The 17,302-nt window shown below is 60.8% G+C and overlaps 1 protein-coding gene across 1 annotated transcript in view; it reads right to left on the bottom strand.

Moving 5' to 3' along the window:
• Window positions 1-1,743: 1,743 nt before the first annotated feature.
• The window catches only part of FAM20C (FAM20C, golgi associated secretory pathway kinase), a 34,961-nt gene continuing 19,402 nt past the window's right edge, over window positions 1,744-17,302 (bottom strand). Inside the window, exons 4-10 of the mRNA XM_027526573.1 lie at window positions 10,084-10,176; window positions 9,610-9,725; window positions 4,514-4,694; window positions 3,844-3,953; window positions 3,612-3,693; window positions 3,001-3,060; window positions 1,744-2,565 (exon numbers count right to left, since the gene is read on the bottom strand). Coding sequence (XP_027382374.1) covers window positions 2,316-2,565; window positions 3,001-3,060; window positions 3,612-3,693; window positions 3,844-3,953; window positions 4,514-4,694; window positions 9,610-9,725; window positions 10,084-10,176 — 892 coding nt within the window. The 3' untranslated portion in view covers window positions 1,744-2,315. The remainder of the gene's footprint in view (window positions 2,566-3,000; window positions 3,061-3,611; window positions 3,694-3,843; window positions 3,954-4,513; window positions 4,695-9,609; window positions 9,726-10,083; window positions 10,177-17,302) is intronic.

Genomic DNA, 17,302 nt, shown 5'->3' with positions numbered 1-17,302 from the left:
TGTAAGTTTTATAACTCCCCCCCCCCTTTTTTTTTTCTTTTTTTAACCTCCCATCTTCCTGAGAGAGGCCTTGGGTCTCCCCACTGCCTTTCAGTTCAGCTGTATCACATTCTCCTTTGGAGGGAAACAGCGCTGAGTGCTGCTGTGGCCGTGGCTGGGAAGCTCAGCACGGCCGAGCGGACTGTCACCCAGACGTCACCTGTCCCTAGGCCTGTCCTCACCGTGACGAGGGCTCCTCTGTCCTGGTCTTCCTGGGTCTGAGCCCGCTCTGTGCCTTTCGCCGTCACACTGGGGCCTGGCCGCCTGCCGTTGCCCATTGCCCTGACTTCCTGCCCGTCCCCAGCCCACCAAGCAGCGTCTGCGGGCCCTCGGTGTGTGTGCAGTCAGGTTGCTGCATGTCCATCTGTCCAGCCTCACCTCCCGGCTTCCGGGAGGCCTCAGGGGCCTGCCCCAGCTCTGAGCCTCTGAGCGCTGCCTCCTGCGGTGAGGGGATGAGACCGTGCTACCGGATGGGTGTCCGTCAGACTCTTTGGGAGCCTCTTGCAGCGAGGCTCCTCTGCGGTCTGACTGTGCATCACCCAGTCTTCACAAGAATCCTGTTAACTCAGGTGGACCGGAGACCCCCAGCCAGCCGTCACCGGGAACTCCACCCACCCCTTGGCCGGCCCCACCTGCAGCCGCGCTGGGCTCCCAGCTAGTCCTGGACTGAGGCCCTTTGTCCCCACTGCACTGAGGCCGAGCAAAGCTGTCTCCAGGGCTCACCTGCTGCCCAGCTCTGGGCCCCTGGGCAGCTCCGCGGAGCTCAGGGCCTCCTTGGTGAGGCTGCGTGCCCTCTGGGGGGTAGGCGATGTCCCCCAGGTGTGCCCCTTTGGCGTGGCCATCACTTTGAAGAACGGAGGGGACATTGCCCTTTGGGGAGGGATGTTCCATGGCTGAGGGAATCTTTCTCTGCAAGTGTCCCTCTCCGCCCAAAGCGGGGGTGACTCTGGATCCAGAGAGACTCTTACTGGGGAGAGCACGAACTTAAACGCATGTAACCACCACAGCCTTGGCCCTGCTCCCCCTGGTCATGGCCAGAGCAGGCTTCCCCTGCTCCCTTCTCCTTCTGTCTTCAGCTCAGGGAGTTCTGACGGACGGGGAAGCTCTGGGTCGGGGCTCAAAGGCTGCTGTACTGGAACACCACAGACGGGGCGGCTGAGACGCAGGCTCTTCTCTGTGTTCTGGGAGCTGGAAGCCCAGGCCAAGTTTCTGGCGGGTCCTCTCTCCCACCTTGCGGACGGCCGTCTCCTCCGCTAGTCCCCACGTGGCCCCCATCTGTGTGCCCGGGACACTTACAGGGACAGGTGAGGGAAGCCTAGTAAAGGAACAGGGGCTGTGATTTCTCTGCCCGAAGAACAGGAGGTTCAGGTGAGCCCTCGGCCAGCAGGCTCCTCCAGGGCCCGGCCTGCCTGCAGGAGGCGCTCTGACCCCCTGCGTCCGTCAGTGGGGCCCTGGGGGGCTGGGTCTCTCCGGCCACCCCTGGCTCAGCCCCAGTGCGTGCCAGTTCCTGCAGGTGAACACGGAGCCCATGTGATGCCAGCCCTGGAGAGACTCGGGGAGCTGCACTCAGTTCTCTGGAAGCAACCACACCAGGCATGGGACAGGCACGCCCTCCTTCCAGGCCGGACACTGGCCATGCCCAAGGGTGGACAGGCTGCTGGGCAGCAGGAAGTGAGGGACCCAGATGCCAATGAGGCCCGAGCACATACTTGCTTCATCTTTATTGCACTTTTACCACATTGCAAACTATTCCATGAAAATGCCTCGAAGGTAGCCAGCTGCAAGATTGGTCGCGTGTGCACTGGCTTCAGACGGTGTGAGGACTGCGCGGTGCCTGGGGGGCGGCTGGCCCTTGACTTTGCCTGAAACCCACGCGGTGTTCATCCCTCGACGCGAGTCCGTGAGGGCCTCGGGAGCCTCCTGTGGCCCCGGGAAGGGAGGAGAGTTTCTACTGCAAGCTCGGTCCAGAGTGGGAGCCCTTCTCAGGACCGTCTGGACCGGCCGGGTGGCCCCCAGTGTGGCCTGCGGGTGGTCAGGGTCTGTACAGATAACGTCTCTGTGCACGTACATTTACATCATGTATAAATACAAAATCGTAAGTAAAGGCTTCTTTTCCGTACAAAAGGGTGCTGGCCCGCCACCAGGCCGCCTCTGTCCGTGGGCACAGCGCGCGCCCCCGGCTGCCCGGGTCTGAAGCGAGGCGCCTGCCCCGGCAGCCTGTCTGCCCCGTGTGGGCCTGGGTCCCGGGCGGCTGGCCTGGCCGCGGCCCGCGTTCACTACCTCCCAGCCGCGGCTCTGTGCTCGGGGCCCAGGTCGTCCTCCACGACACTGTGCAGCCCGTCCTTCTCCACACAGTCCCCGACCGCCCGCAGCACGATGCGCAGCCGCCGGTCCAGCGCCTCCAGGTGTGGCTGGAACAGCACGGGGGCCACACGGTCCGCGCGCAGGGCCTCGGCCATCAGCAGGCTCAGCCGGTGCTCCTCCTGGGCCAGGAGCTGCAGCCGCAGGTACGTGGACCGCCGGATCCTGCCGGAGATGGAGGTCAGGCTGGCGCCCAGGGAGGAGCCTGCCTGAGCCTCATCCCTGCTCTGGCCGGCTTCGGGTGTGCCGGGGAGGGTCCCACCTGCAGGGGGGTCCAGCAGGCCCCGTCCTTTCTGGCGGGAGTGGGGCGGGAGGCAGCCGTGGCTTGGCTCCGTCTCTGGGCCAGGGGCATGCGGAGCAGGAGGCTGGGCCCTACGGCCTGTCTCCCCGGTTGTTAAAGAGAGGGGCTGGGTTCGGGAGTCACATGTGGGGAACATGGGGGCCAGGGGCCTCGGCGTCTTCCTTTGCATGGTGGGCGGGCTGCTGTGGGGACGGGGAGACGGGTCCCGGGAGGCACTCCCCCCGGTGGGGTGGGAAGGCTCGGTCTGGCCTGTGGCTGCGGGAGGGCTGGGCCGGGGCGTCTGCGGGGCAGGGCCGTACCTGCAGCACTGCTGTAGAGGCACCAGGATGGACAGCTCGTCGTGAGAGTGCTTCCCAAACCTGAGGGAAGAAGGGCAGAGCTGGGGGGTGGGCGGGGCACATGGGCAGAGCTGCCAGGCCGCCCCTGGGGCTGGGCGGGGGCCTGCTTCCTGCCGTCCCCAGCCCAGACGCAGGGCCTGGGATGAGGCAGGTGAGCGCAACCCGTCGGACCCTCGGCCGCTGGACTGAGCAGAAGCTCGCCAGTGAGAGGCCCTGGCCGGGCTGGGTGGACAAGGCCCGAGGGCAAGGGGCCTCGGATCCAGCTGCAGGGGTGTCTTTTACAGCTGAGAGTGGGGCCCCACACACTGCCCAGGTGCCCAGAGCTGATCCCCCGAGGCGTCCAGGCACTTGCAGCCCTGACAGCCAGAGGGCTGACAGCCAGGCTGCCTGACAGCCTGCATACATGCCCGCGCTGGGGCCCCGTCCCCCAGCTCACAGGAGCCCAGGCCAGGGCCCTGCGTCACCCAAAGAGGCCTTTGGGGGCCGGGCCATCCCTCCCACAAAGCGCCTGACCCCCGGGTGTGTCTGGGCCGAGGGACAGCTGACCCCTTGCGGTGGCTGGAAGGACTCACCCTCTCCCGTTGTCCAAGTGGATGATAAACGTCTCGTTCCCAAACTTCTCGAAGGTCTCATAGTGGTGCCGGTCCATGTTTCCTGTGGGGACAAGCCTGCTGGGAGCCTGCGTGCGGCTCAGAGGCGAGCCCTCCCTGCCCGTCTGGCGTCCGCACGGGGAGCATGGAGTGTGAGCGCGGCTCTGGGCCTGCGCGGGGCACTCGCGGGGCGGGCCGGGGGCCCTGGACGTACCCATGAGGAAGTCGAAGATGGTCATGTCCATGACGTCCAGGAGGCGGTGGCTGCTGTCGTAGGGGGGCGTCTGCCTCACCTCCTCGCAGTAGTCAGGGTCCACTTCCCACCTGCAGGGGGCCCGGCATCAGAATGGCGGCTCCTCTAAGACAAGGAGGCCCAAACCACCCCTGGGGCTGCCCGGCTCAGGACAGCGGACCCACGGGGCAGCCGGCGGGACCGAGTGAGAGCAGGTGTCACCGAAGAGCACAGGGTCTGCCTGCAGGTGATAGCGGCCTGCGTGGGCCGAGGCTGCAGCAGCAGCAGGACTGCGGGGCCAGGAGGTGACTGGACTACGCCACCCGGAGGCCACGTGTGTGGACAGCCCGGGACGGCACTCTCGCAAGGACATCTCCACGGCTGGAGGGTCAGCGTCTCTCTCAAGGGGGGAGGGGACCTGAAGCCTCGTCCAGTCGTGGAGAGAGCCGGGGGGCAGTCGGCGCCCAGCCCGTGTGAGGGGCCCTTTCTGATTGTCTCGGCCTCAGGCATAGCCCCGTTGCTCCTCACACCATCTGCTGTGGACGAGACCCTGGGGCTTGTTCTCTGCAGCAGGTCAGGCAGGAGCCAGCCCTCCCGAGACCCCAGGGAGGCAGGATTCCAGAGTCCCCGGCCCAGCGCGCCCCCAACGCACTCTGCCTTCTTGCGCTTGTGGTACGAGCGTCGCCAGGGGTTCCGCCAGGTCTTCCTTTTGGCCAGGGCCAGGTCGGGCAGGAAGGCGGCCAGCGAGCCCTCGATCTGGTCCGGCTTCCCGCACAGGGCGTGCTCCGTGGAGCAGTAGTACGAACACTCCCCGTAGAAGCAGACGTTGTTGGCTGCGGGCGGAGGGGGCGGTCAGCAGGGGCCCGCGGGCGGGGTCTGCGTGTGGGCACCACGTCTGACTCGTCCCTTCCCGGGCTGCGGGCGGAGGGGGCGGTCAGCAGGGGCCCGCGGGCGGGCTCTGCGCGTGGGCACCACGTCTGACTCGTCCCTTCCCGGGCGGGGCCCGCCCACGGTCTCACCCTGGACTTCAGCCACCTGCCCGAGCCCTGCGTCGCAGACCACGGGACCACACAGCTCGGGACGCAGAGCTCGGATCGGAGTCTGGGTTCTTCCTCATTACCCTCCAAACTAAGTCTGGGGTCTGCGGAGGTTCTGTTCAGTGGTTTGCAAAAGGCCTCATTCCAAAGTGAGGCAGCGTGGGGGACATGCTTGCAATCGTGACCGAATAAGCACCTAGTACTCGCACAAGAACCCTTCCATCTCAGTAATAAAAAGGTAAATAACCCAATCTGTAAATGGGCAAAGGAGTTCAAGCATCCTTCTCCAAAGAAAATACAGAAATGACCAACAAGCTCAGGGAAAGATGCTGGGCACCGTGAGTCATCGGGGAAACGCAAATCAAATCCACGATTTCTCACCCACTGGGACAGATAATAAACAGTGTGGTTGAAGGTGTGGAGACGGTGGCTGCACCCTGGTGCAGCCGTGGTGGGAATGTCGAACGGCGCAGCTGCTGCCTTGGACACAGAACCGGTGATCTGGCTACCCCACGCCCAGGCACACACCCGAGAGAAGGGAAGACACACGTCCACGCAGACCCTTGACAGACATGTTCCCAGCAGACCATCCCCAGAGTCAGCGTGGTTTGCCCGTAACACGGAACAGCATTTAGCCACAAAAGGAATGAAGTGGAGCACTGCGTGGATGAACCATGAACATTATGGACAAAGCCAGACACTGTGCATGGAACCCTGGGAACAGACAGACGTGCACGGGAGCTGGCGGCTCTCAGAGCAGAGAGGAGGGGAGAGCGGGGTGGCTTTGAACAGTGGCGGGAGCTGGCGGCTCTCAGAGCAGAGAGGAGGGGAGAGCGGGGTGGCTTTGAACAGTGACGGCTTCTTTCGGGGTGAGCAAATATCCTGGAATCAGCGGGGACTGTTGCACAACACGGAGAATGCACTAAAAACCACTGAACTGCACACTTCAAACCCTAGACTTAAGACATGTGGGTCACATCCCCACGGGAGAGAGCCGAGCAGCGCGTCTGGGCTGGGCGGCAGGCGTGTCTGTGCGTGTGTTTACCTGTGGAACCACGGTCTCCCGCCCCATCACTGCCTTTGTTTGTGGGGGAAACAAGCCCCAAGCCCGTGGCCCCTCCGCACCGGCCCCCGCCCTGCCAGCAGCAAGGCCTGCCCGTCCCCGCCCTGCACCTCAGGATCCTGCAGCCACTGCTGCAGACCGGGCTCAGCCTGAGGTCTCTTGTGTCGACATGATTCAATCTCAGCCCGTTTTCAGGAGGAAAATCCTCTCCGAGCCCTGGAATTCCTGTCTGTAACCTCTAAGCCTAAGCTGGCTTTAGTTGGAGTCATGTGAAGAGAGAAGCATTTCCTGGGCCCGCAGCCTTTTCCTTGTCAGGAACCCAAACCGGGCCTGTACGGGGGCGTCAGGGTGGGGCTCCTCCAGCCTGCAGCCTCTCACTTCTCCGCTCTGTAGCCCCATGTGGGGCTGGGGCCTTCACTGCTCCAAGCCTCGGTCCCTGAACATGGGGCTGTGCCATTCCTGACCCAGGGAACAGAGAGGACAGGTGTGGAGAGGCTGGGCTTGGGGATGCAGTGCCCGTTCCCCTTGACAGTGATGCCCAGGGCAGCGGGCCAGATGGCGGGGAGGACCCAAGGACTCCAACGGGACAGGCTCCCTGGGGAGGGCCCTGGTCTCCGTGAGGATCAAGGGGTCCCAGCCTGCCAGCCTGAGGGTCCTGGAGAATCCAGGCTGGTTCCTCTGAATGTTTTGGGGCTTTGCTGGCAGGAGGGGTGAGTCCTTGCCCATCTCAGATTCCCCAAGGGTGTGTGGGGGGTGTCACAAGGGGCAGGGCTGCTGGGGAGGGGTATGTCTGCTCTGGGAACCTGTATGGCCCCCGGCGGGAGTCTGGACACTGACCACAGAGTAACAGAGGCCCAGGGACCACCCGGCCACCCCCTAGTGTGGGGAAGAGCTGATGTAAAGGTGGCTGAGTGGCGGGGAGGGGCAGGAGAGGCTGGGGGGGGCGGTGCACGACGCACCCTCTCCCCATCTGCCGCGCACCCACCCCTCGCAGCTGAGACCTGCACAGGACGCGGGCTGATCTCGGGATAAGAGACGCGGTGACAGTCACCAGGAAAGCAGGAGAAAGGTGTCACACGGCAGACGCGGGCTTGGCCGCTGGCCCCCACTCAGTCCCGTGGTGATGGGGACTCTGCTGCCCCCTACCTGACGCTGCCCCCAGCTGGCTGGCCACCCCACCTCTTAGCCCACCGGGCTCCCCAGCCTCTGCAGGCTGCACACGTCTCCCCCATTTTGACGGGCCCCGGAGCAGGGCTACTCAGGGCCCTGAGGCTGGAGGCAGCGGCATGGATCGGCGGCTCCAGCAAAGTTGGGCCTCTGCAGCCTTCCTGGTGCTTCTACACCCCGCGACGGCGCAGAAACGCCAGCAAAGCAGAAACGCCCCAAACGAATCTGAACAGACCTCATTTTCTACAGTGCGATCAAAGCTGCTTCCTGCTAGCCTGCTGCTTAAGAGAAAACCAAACGCTTCCCAAGGCTTTGGGGGAGAAATCTGGCTGACGGAGCAGAGGCGGTGGGAACAGAAACAGTCTGGGCGGAGAGGGCGGGTGTCAGCGGCAGCAGGCGGAGCTGAGCCCAGAGCCTGCGGCTCCAGGATAGGGAGCAGGAGCGCATCCAGGCAGGGCCAGACGCCAAGCTGGGGGCCCACAGGACCAGGAGAGGGGCCAGGAGCCGGGACCCCCACGGGTCCCGCCTCTGGGACTGACCAGGCTGAGCAACGGTGCGGCTTGGGGCCGCGAGGGCGGGTGTCAGCGCCTGCCGATGACGACGAGGGAGACCCGGTCCAGGTGTGAATGGGTACGAGGGCGGGGTGGGACGCCTGCCTCTCAGATCACCCGCCTAGACTAACAATTGACTGTCTGCTGACCGTGGAAAGGAGCCCTTGCTCCTTTACAAACCTCCGTAAGACCACCGAGCTCGAGGAACACAGCAGCGGCACAGCTAGGAGGCCCCTGGGCCCCAGCGGGAGGGAGATCCAGTGGAGAGACTGCTTGACTCGTGTCCGTTTCCTGAGATTTCGGACTTCAGTCCCTCCGCTTCCTTGAGACAAGCTACTTTGTCCCTTCTGCTCGGGCTCATCAACTGGTTCAGAAATGGAAGGGACAACAGGGGACGGGCCGCAGAACCGGCGACTCAGGGTAACGCCGAGGTCGGAGAGACAGCTGCCCAGCGCCTCCCCCCAGTGAGGGACTGGCGGAAGCAGCCCCGTCCAGACAGAAGGCGGGCGCAGGGCTGGGAGGGGACCCTGGGGATGGACCAGTCACCTTCGCTGTGAGGATGCTTCCAGATGTAGCGAAACTGCTCAGACTCCAAGTGGCAACTAAACCATTTAAAGCCGGGTTGTGGGGATGGGGGGCCCCAGGTGGCTGGGTGAGCCTGTGTCCCCTGGAAGTGACTGAGGTGGGCACGTGCCCCCACAGGCCTGCAGGGCTCGGGCAGGGTGGCCGGGAGGACCTCAGAGACCCTCCCAACAAGGCTCTCGCTCAGGCCCTTGGTTTCGTCACGTGGGCCAGACACTTGTTCAAAGGGGATGGAGCCCTCTCGCCTCGGGGGTCCCGTCCTGCTCTCCTCTCTGTGGGCTCGGAGAGGAGGAGCCGCGAGCACTGGGTGACAGAGACGGCCCCTAATGAGACGAGGGCCGTGGGCCTCAGTTCTGACCAGTTCATCACGCGGCTGAGAAGCATGCTGACCTACAAGGAAGGAGCTTCTGGGCCAGTGGATATTTGGACTTGGCGAGTGGATTCTGTCTGTGTGAACTGGCTGGGCGGGTGCCTGGCACAGCTGAGGCATCCCTGCAGGGTCGGGGCCAGGGCCATGCTCTGTGGGGTCTTGGTGGCCCAGCTGGGTCACTCCACTCTGCTGTGCCAGCATCACTGGGACAACGCAAAACGTTCCAAGACGAAATACAAGCAACAAAAGCCCCAGGATGTAGGAGGGGTTCCTCGGGGTCCAGTCTCAGGAGGGGTCGCCTGGCCCAAAGAGGGTGGTGAGGAAGGGAGCCCAAGGATCAGGTCTGACGCAAGTGGGCAGACGACCCCACTGAGCCTGGCCCTCCTTCGTGCGTGCGCTGAAGGGTGACACCAGGCAGTCGGGACCTAATGCGCCTGGAGTGGGCAGGGGCCCGAGGGCGGGGCAGTGCCACCCCCCAGGGGCCAGGGGAAGCCCCTCTCCGTGTCCAGCGCTGCACAGAGGAGAGGGCAGCTGCAGGGCCCTGAGCCACGTGAGGGTCTTTCCGGGGTGTCCAGAGAACGGAGGTCCGCTCTGGCTGCACCACCTGGAGAAGACTTCCCAGGAGGGTGGGAGTTTGCCTCAGCCTTTGGTAGCAGCAACATCTCCCGCAGCCCAGGGGCAGAGTCAGGAATGATGAAGACCACCTGGCAGCTCTGAGACTTACGGCAACGCAGACACAGCACTGAAGCCAGGCTGCTCATGGCGCAGGGGCAGTCCCGGTCACCCGGGGAGGGGGTCACCCAGGAAGGGGGTCATCTGGGGAGGGGGGTCACCCGGGAGCAGGGTCACCTGGGGAGTGGGGTCCTCCGGGGAAGAAAGTCACCCGGGGAGGGGTCACCTGGGGAAGGAGGTCACCAGGGAAGGGAGTCACCTGGGAGAGAGGTCACACGGGGAGGGGGCTCACTGGGGAGGGCTCACCTGGGGAGATGAAGAAGGTCCTCCACAGCTTCTTGTCCCTCGTGACGTCCCGGATCTCCTTGGTCATGTTGACTAGCCTGCCGGCCACGGGAGGAACCCGGCGGAAATCCAGGATCCTGGTGGAAGGACAGGGAGCGGCGTCCTCACTCATGCCTCTGGGCGCTCCACCGATCTGAATGGACTTGCTCTCCCCTGTCAGGCCCCAACCTCCACTCCTCCCCAGAAGCCAGGGGCCCCGCAGAGCCCCAAAGCAGTCTATCCTCTTCCGCAGAGCTGCACCAGACCCAGGGCCACCAAGGGAAGGGCCGTTTTGCGGGACTCGCGACCTTGGGTCTCGTCAGAGAAGCTGACGCCCCAAGTCTCCTGGCCCCGATTCCTGACAGCCAGCTCACAGCAGCCCACGCCTGTGGTGGCGATGACGCGGGGCGCCTGCGGGGGGACGACGATGATGCGGGGCGCCCGCAGGGGACTCACCTGTCCAGGTGGAAGGCGGCGATCTCCGCATTATGCCTCTCATAGTCGGAGAAGTAAAAGAAGTCGGGAGGCGTCTCCTGCTCCCTTGTTTGCCTGGAAAGAACAGGACAAGGCTGAAGCAGTTTTCAGGGAGAAATCCTCCCAGTGGAAGGTGCACGGCTCGTGCCAGCTCCGAGGAGCTGATTGTCAGGCTCTCAGGAACCCTGGGAGTGAGTGTTAAACGTAGTCATGGGGAGGGCCCTGCTCCGAGGTGTCCGCTCTGCTGTCCCACCTTCCTGGAGTCTCCCCAAGCTCAGTCAGCCTCCTGTCCCCACCAGCCTGCAGCTCCCAGCATAAAAGGAGTCTTCAGAAATTCAGTCCTCAGTCAAAGGAATTCGGCGTTTGGGTAAAAGTCCTACAGAGCACACGTGAGCACCCTGAGACCTGACAAGGCCTGCAGCCCGGCCCACGGGGCACGTGAGCACCCTGAGAGCTGACAAGGCCTGCAGCCTGGCCCACGGGGCACGTGAGCACCCTGAGAGCTGACAAGGCCTGCAGCCCGGCCCATGGGGGTCACAGCGGACACCGTGTCGTGCGCGTGTGAGACCTGCCGGCTGAGCTCTCACTGCAATCTGTTGCCTCTTCCTCGGAGGTGGCTCCTTTCCCAAGCCTCCCCTGAACCACAGCGAGCATGGCCACCCCCATCCCTCACATCCCCCATCCCCCGGGCCCCTGGGAAGCCCCGCTGGGCCGGCCGCCCAGTCTCCATGGGCGCGTGTGGTGAGGGGAGCAGAGCCTGGCCCTGCCTGGGCCCCACGTCCCCCCGAGACGGGAGGACTGAGGAGCTCCAGGAGCCCATGGCTCTGATGTCCTGGGCACCCCCGTGAGCAGCAGACAGCCCCCCACCCAGCCATGTGCAGGAGACCACATGCAGGACAGCGTTGAAGGGCAGACGTCACCCTGCGAACGTCAGTCATCCTGCAAACACAGTGATGGCCGGTGTTTGACCTCACATGTGGAGCACATGTCTGAGGCCGAGCAGGAGCACGCACCCTCCCTGGATGAGATCCAGGTCTGCTCCGGGCCCGCTTCCACCACCAGGACCCTCTCTCCAGGAAGCACCACCCAGGAGGAAGCGCAGCCCTCAAACTCAAGAATCTGCAAAGGTCGCGACGTTTCCCCAAGCTGGGAACACAGATCCAGAACTCGGGCCTCCTGTGGCCTGGCGCACGGCACACCTCCCCTCAGGGCGGAGGCCGAGGTGGGGCTGGAATGCGCCAGCCCAGGAGACGCAGCGCATTTTCCAGGTGACGCTTCCCAGCCTGCTCCCCTGTCCGAGGCCTTCCTCCCCAGTACGCAGCAGGGCTCAGCCAGAGCCCCTGGAGCGTCCGACGCCCGTGCCGGCCGACAGCACTGCCAGCCACACGCGCGCAGGTGCTGGGACCACACGGCCACCCTCAGGATGTGAGGCTCAGGCCGGCAGGGCGCAAGCCCACTGGTGGCCCCTCGCTCCCTGTGCTCTCAGAGCGCCTGGCAGGACACACCCCTTCCTCCTGGCTTCCCTGAATGTCACCTGAATCAGCCTTTCCAGGAACCAGCCTGTGACTGGCAACAGACCACTGCCCACAGTTCCGGCAGGGGTGACACTGGCCAGGACAGGACTCTGGCTGGGGCGGCCTGGCCTTGCCCCGGGCCCCTTGTGAGCTGCACAGCGCACCCCCGGGACGGCTGCTGGTGGCCCAGGCGCAGGCCTCCTCGTCCCCAGGTGCGGCTTTCTCCGTCACAGACCCTGGAGGGGGCTGGCACGCGGGGCGCAGGCTGCAGGGTGCCCAGCGGAAGGGAGGGCCACACTAGCGAAGATCCTGAGACTTCATGGAGACTGAGTCCGCGTTTCTTGGTGGAATATCCTGATTTTAAATGCTGGCAAGCCAGTTTTTTTCAGAAGATGCTGTGGTTCAAACCAAATAAGCGCGGCTCCCTTACTGGAAGCCGCCCACGGCCCTGTGTCTGCAGCTGCTGGCGGGCTGGGCATTTCTGAGGCTGACAGTGGTGGCTGACTCAAGTCCCTGGTTGAGCCGAGCATTGTCTACACAGCACTGGTTCTCCAGAGTTTAACTGGAAACGGGGTGGTGCAGATTATACCAGGTTTCTTTTCTGCAGACCCTCTGTGTGCCTGGAGCATGCAGACCCCAGGATGGCCCCCTCCGAGAGGCGGCGTCTTCCAGTCGCCTGCAAACCCCACCCCACACGTCCCTGGCCTTTTATTTTTTCAGTCTGTTGTGGAATTAAGAATTATTTTTGTTGGAAAGTACGTCAGAACTCACTGCCAGCCTGTGGCGCAGAGCCCTCCAAACAGAGCCCTTTACAAACATGGGCTGCAGTGGGCCCTCAGACCCCGTCCCGGGGCCCCCCACCCCGCTCCAGGGCTGCGGTCACCAACTCTGCTGAGAGCGGCCTGCACTGCCCTCCGCAGCCCGGCGCGGTTCAGCAGGGCCTCCGACCTCAGTCGCCACCACCACCACCGCTTTAGCCTTTGTCCCCTCTCCTTGACCTTGGCTCACCCCAGTGAGGTCACCTGCAACGCAGGTGGCTCTGAGCCTGCGGCTCTGGGAGAAGACCAGACACTTCCTGGAGGCTCTGTGACCAGGTTCCAGAACAGTTCCTTGTTCCTTCCCATCTCCCACCTCGGGGTTTTCCGGTGACCTCCGTCCCTGGGCCATCCACAGGAAGGCAGCTCTGCTTACCCACTGTTGGATGCCCTTTCCAGCAGCCCAAGCCTGAGAGGACATCGCAGGGTTCAGGGCTGTGCGTGTGTGTGGAGGGTGGGTGGTGGATGCTGGCGTGTCCAGGGCCCCGCTGCTGAGCCGGGCACGACCTGGGAGTGTCCGTGGGAAGCCGGGCCCAGGGCACTGGCCCCTCTGGGGAGAATAGGACTTCTTTCCTCGCCTGTCTGCCCACTCTTCTGCCACTTCCTGGGTTGCGCTGGGGAGCAGCAGGTGCTTTGGAAAAGTACTGAGCCCAGTGCACTGGGCGGGAGAGTGAACTCAGCTGAACCAGGTCGCCTGGCAGCCTCTCCTTCCTTCAGGTGTGGGAGGGGGGTCGTGGGGCGAGGCCCATCACAGGCCTTTTCCTCGGAAGGGGAGCATGCGGATGTGAACAGGAGGTGCTGTCGGAGTGGGGGCTGGCTGGGCACCCGGGCCTCACCCTGAGTCGGGGGTGGAGATCAGCGTTCCCTGGAGCTCAGGTGTGCGGTCCTCCTCTGCTAAGGGACCCGGGACCAGGGGCCAGAGGAGCCTCCCGGGGCCCACCCCCACGGACAGCAGTCAGCACCTGGAGCCCCCACACTACCTCGGAGGTCAGCCTGGCACCCTGGCCTGGGGCCTGCGCAGCAGAGAAATGAAAAGCTTTAAGGCTGACTTCTTGGTCAGCAACTGGGGAATAAGGCAAACCATGGGCTTAGGTGGCCGCTGGAGTGAAAGAGGGCCTTGGCAGTGGTGACTGGGGTGAGAAGGGGCAGACAGGCAGAAGCTGGTGGAAATGAGGAGGCCTTAGAATGTCACATGCCTCCTGGCTCAGAAGCCCCAAGGCCACCAGACAGCAGGCTCTGCAGGGCACCCCGATACCTTCAAACCCCAGGCCTGTGAAACCCAGCCAGTGTTCTGGTGGCCGCATGCGTGCCCCTCTCTCCTGCCTCTCCAGAGGACCACAGCCAAGCCCCTTCCTTTAGAGGGACTTCCCTGAGCTCAGAAGAAAGCACAATAATACCCGATTGTGGTTGTTCAGACTAAAGTGAGACTGACTACTATGCTGACCTCCCCCAGGAAATCTGTGATTGAAATCCCTAGAACCTATGAATATACTACCTTAAATGGAAAGAGGAACTCTGCATATGTGATCTAGTTAAGGATCTTGAGATGCACAGATTATCCTAGATTATCTCCATGGACCCAACATCATCAAAAGTGTCCTTAAAAGAGGGAGGCGCAGGGAGACTTGAAGGCAGGAGAGGCAACACTGACGGCTTTGAAGACAGAGGCTCTGGGAGGGGATCTGTTGCCTTCTCCAGCATCCCTCAGCAGAAAGCCAACTCCCTCCAGAGTCTCTGGAAGCCCACAGATCCATTTCACATTCAGACCTCCAGAACCATAAGAGACTAGGGCTGTGTGGCGTTCAGATCAGATCAGTCGCTCAGTCATGTCTGACTCTGCGACCCCATGAATCGCAGCACACTAGGCCTCCCTGTCCATCACCAACTCCTGGAGTTCACTCAGACTCATGTCCATCGAGTCAGCAATGCCATCCAGCCATCTCATCCTCTGTCATCCCCTTCTCCTCCTGCCCCCAATCCCTCCCAGCATCAGAGTCTTTTCCAATGAGTCAACTCTTTGCATGAGGTGGCCAAAGTACTGGAGTTTCAGCTTTAGCATCAGTCCTTCCAAAGAACACCCAGGGCTGATCTCCTTCAGAATGGACTGGTTGGATCTCCTTGCAGTCCAAGGGACTCTCGAGTCTTCTCCAACACCACAGTTCAAAAGCATCAATTCTTCGGTGCTCAGCCTTCTTCACAGTCCAACTCTCACATCCATACATGACCACTGGAAAAACCACAGCCTTGACTAGACGAACCTTTGTTGGCAAAGTAATGTCTCTGCTTTGGAATATGCTATCTAGGTTGGTGATAACTTTCCTTCCAAGGAGTAAGCGTCTTTTCATTTCATGGCTGCAGTCACCATCTGCAGTGATTTGGGAGCCCCCCAAAATAAAGTCTGACACTGTTTCCATTGTTTCCCCATCTATTTCCCATGAAGTGATGGGACCGGATGCCATGATCTTCGTTTTCTGAATGTTGAGCTTTAAGCCAACTTTTTCACTCTCCACTTTCACTTTCATCAAGAGGCTTTTGAGTTCCTCTTCACTTTCTGCCATAAGGGTGGTGTCATCTGCATATCTGAGGTGATTGATATTTCTCCCGGCAATCTTGATTCCAGCTTGTGTTTCTTCCAGTCCAGCGTTTCTCATGATGTACTCTGCGTAGAAGTTAAATAAGCAGGGTGACAATATACAGCCTTGATGTACTCCTTTTCCTATTTGGAACCAGTCTGTTGGTCTATGTCCAGTTCTAACTGTTGCTTCCTGACCTACATACAGATTTCTCAAGAGGTAGATCAGGTGGTCTGGTATTCCCATGTCTTTCAGAATTTTCCACAGTTGATTGTGATCCACACAGTGAAAGGCTTTGGCATAGTCAATAAAGCAGAAATAGATGTTTTTCTGGAACTCTCTTGCTTTTTCCATGATCCAGCGGATGTTGGCAATTTGATCTCTGGTTCCTCTGCCTTTTCTAAAACCAGCTTGAACATCAGGAAGTTCATGGTTCACATATTGCTGAAGCCTGGCTTGGAGAATTTTGAGCATTACTTTACTAGCGTGTGAGATGAGTGCAATTGTGTGGTAGTTTGAGCATTCTTTGGCATTGCTTTTCTTTGGGATTAGAATGAAAACTGACCTTTTCCAGTCCTGTGCCCACTGCTGAGTTTTCCAAATTTGCTGGCATATTGAGTGCAGCACTTTCACAGCATCATCTTTCAGGATTTGGAATAGCTCAACTGGAATTCCATCACCTCCACTAGCTTTGTTCGTAGTGATGGTTTCTAAGGCCCACTTGACTTCGCATTCCAGGATGTCTGGCTCTAGGTCAGTGATCACACCATCGTGATTATCTGGGTCATGAAGATCTTTTTTGTACAGTTCTTCTGTGTATTCTTGCCATCTCTTCTTAATATCTTCTGCTTCTGTTAGGTCCATACCATTTCTGTCCTTTATCGAGCCCATCTTTGCATGAAATGTTCCTTTGGTATCTCTGATTTTCTTGAAGAGATCCCTAGTCTTTCCCATTCTGTTGTTTTCCTCTATGTCTTTGCATTGATCGCTGAAGAAGGCTTTCTTATCTCTCTTTGCTATTCTTTGGAACTCTGCATTCAGATGCTTATATCTTTCCTTTTCTTCTTTGCTTTTCACTTCTCTTCTTTTCACAGCTATTTGTAAGGCCTCCCCAGACAGCCATTTTGCTTTTTTGCATTTCTTTTCCATGGGGATGGTCTTGATCCCTGTCTCCTGTACAATGTCACGAACCTCATCCCATAGTTCATCAGGCACTCTGTCTATCAGATCTAGGCCCTTAAATCTATTTCTCACTTCCACTGTATAATCATAAGGGATTTGATTTAGGTCATACCTGAATGGTCTAGTGGTTTTCCCTACTTTCTTCAATTTCAGTCTGAATCTGGCCCTATATCGCTTTCTACAGCAGCACCAGGAAGCGAATGCAGAATCTCTGGCAACACCACAGCAGCACAAAGGGCACCGGGGTTTAGCAACCTTGGAAAGGTTGTGCAATCCAGTCTGTCTCCTCCAGAACTGGTCATGCTGAAACCACCACACTTTTAAGAAATGACGCAGAAGGTTCTGAGAGAAGGCGCCTCTGTTTCCACAGAAGCCTCGCGGGCCCTCCTTGGGCTGCACGATTCATCCTGGGGCAGCCTCGCAAGGCTCTGATCCTTGTCCCTGTTTTCTGGTCATTTTTGATTTGGGGCTGAGAGGCAGAGATCTTAGTTCCCCAAGCAGGGATCGAACCCCCTTCCCTGGGAGCATGGAGTCCTAACCACTCAACTGCCAGGGACATCCCCTGTCCTTGTTTTAATGACACAGGTCGTCTGCAGAAACACACATCTGGAAATGGCAGGCCCTGGCCAGGAACTGCGTGTCTGACCCAGTCAGAGGCTTTCTTTTGGGCTCCCAAAGTCAGACACGGCTCCAGTTGTGGGGCCTGAAAATCAGAATCTACCAGGATCAGAACCACCTCCCGGCACAGTGAGGCTCGAGGGTGCTGGCCTCCAGCCACTTGGTCAGGTGTCTGCTCACAGAGGAGAAGGGGCCACAGCCCCAGAGGGTTGGCAGCAAAAACCGTCCCCATGTCCCGAAGAAAGGTCCTGGCTCCCAGGGGAGGACGTGCCTCCCAGGAGGTGCATCTAGTCTCTTCGAGGTGCTGCCCCAGCCCCCACAGGGCTTCACCATGGTGCCCCCCCAGAGCTGCTGCCGGACCACCGTCCCCTCTGCAGAGGAGCAGCCCCCTGACTATTCCCACTGTTACCGTCAGCATCTCAGCCTTCCTCAACTTGTGGGAAAACAGAGAACTTTTGCTTTGGTTAAAAATAGAGTAAATTGGCAGCTTATGACCAAA

Source organism: Bos indicus x Bos taurus, chromosome 25, assembly GCF_003369695.1.
Source record: "Bos indicus x Bos taurus breed Angus x Brahman F1 hybrid chromosome 25, Bos_hybrid_MaternalHap_v2.0, whole genome shotgun sequence".
Classification (NCBI taxonomy): Eukaryota; Metazoa; Chordata; class Mammalia; order Artiodactyla; family Bovidae; genus Bos; species Bos indicus x Bos taurus.
Note: the sequence above shows the minus strand (reverse complement) of the source record. Positions and strands in the feature narration are given on the sequence as shown.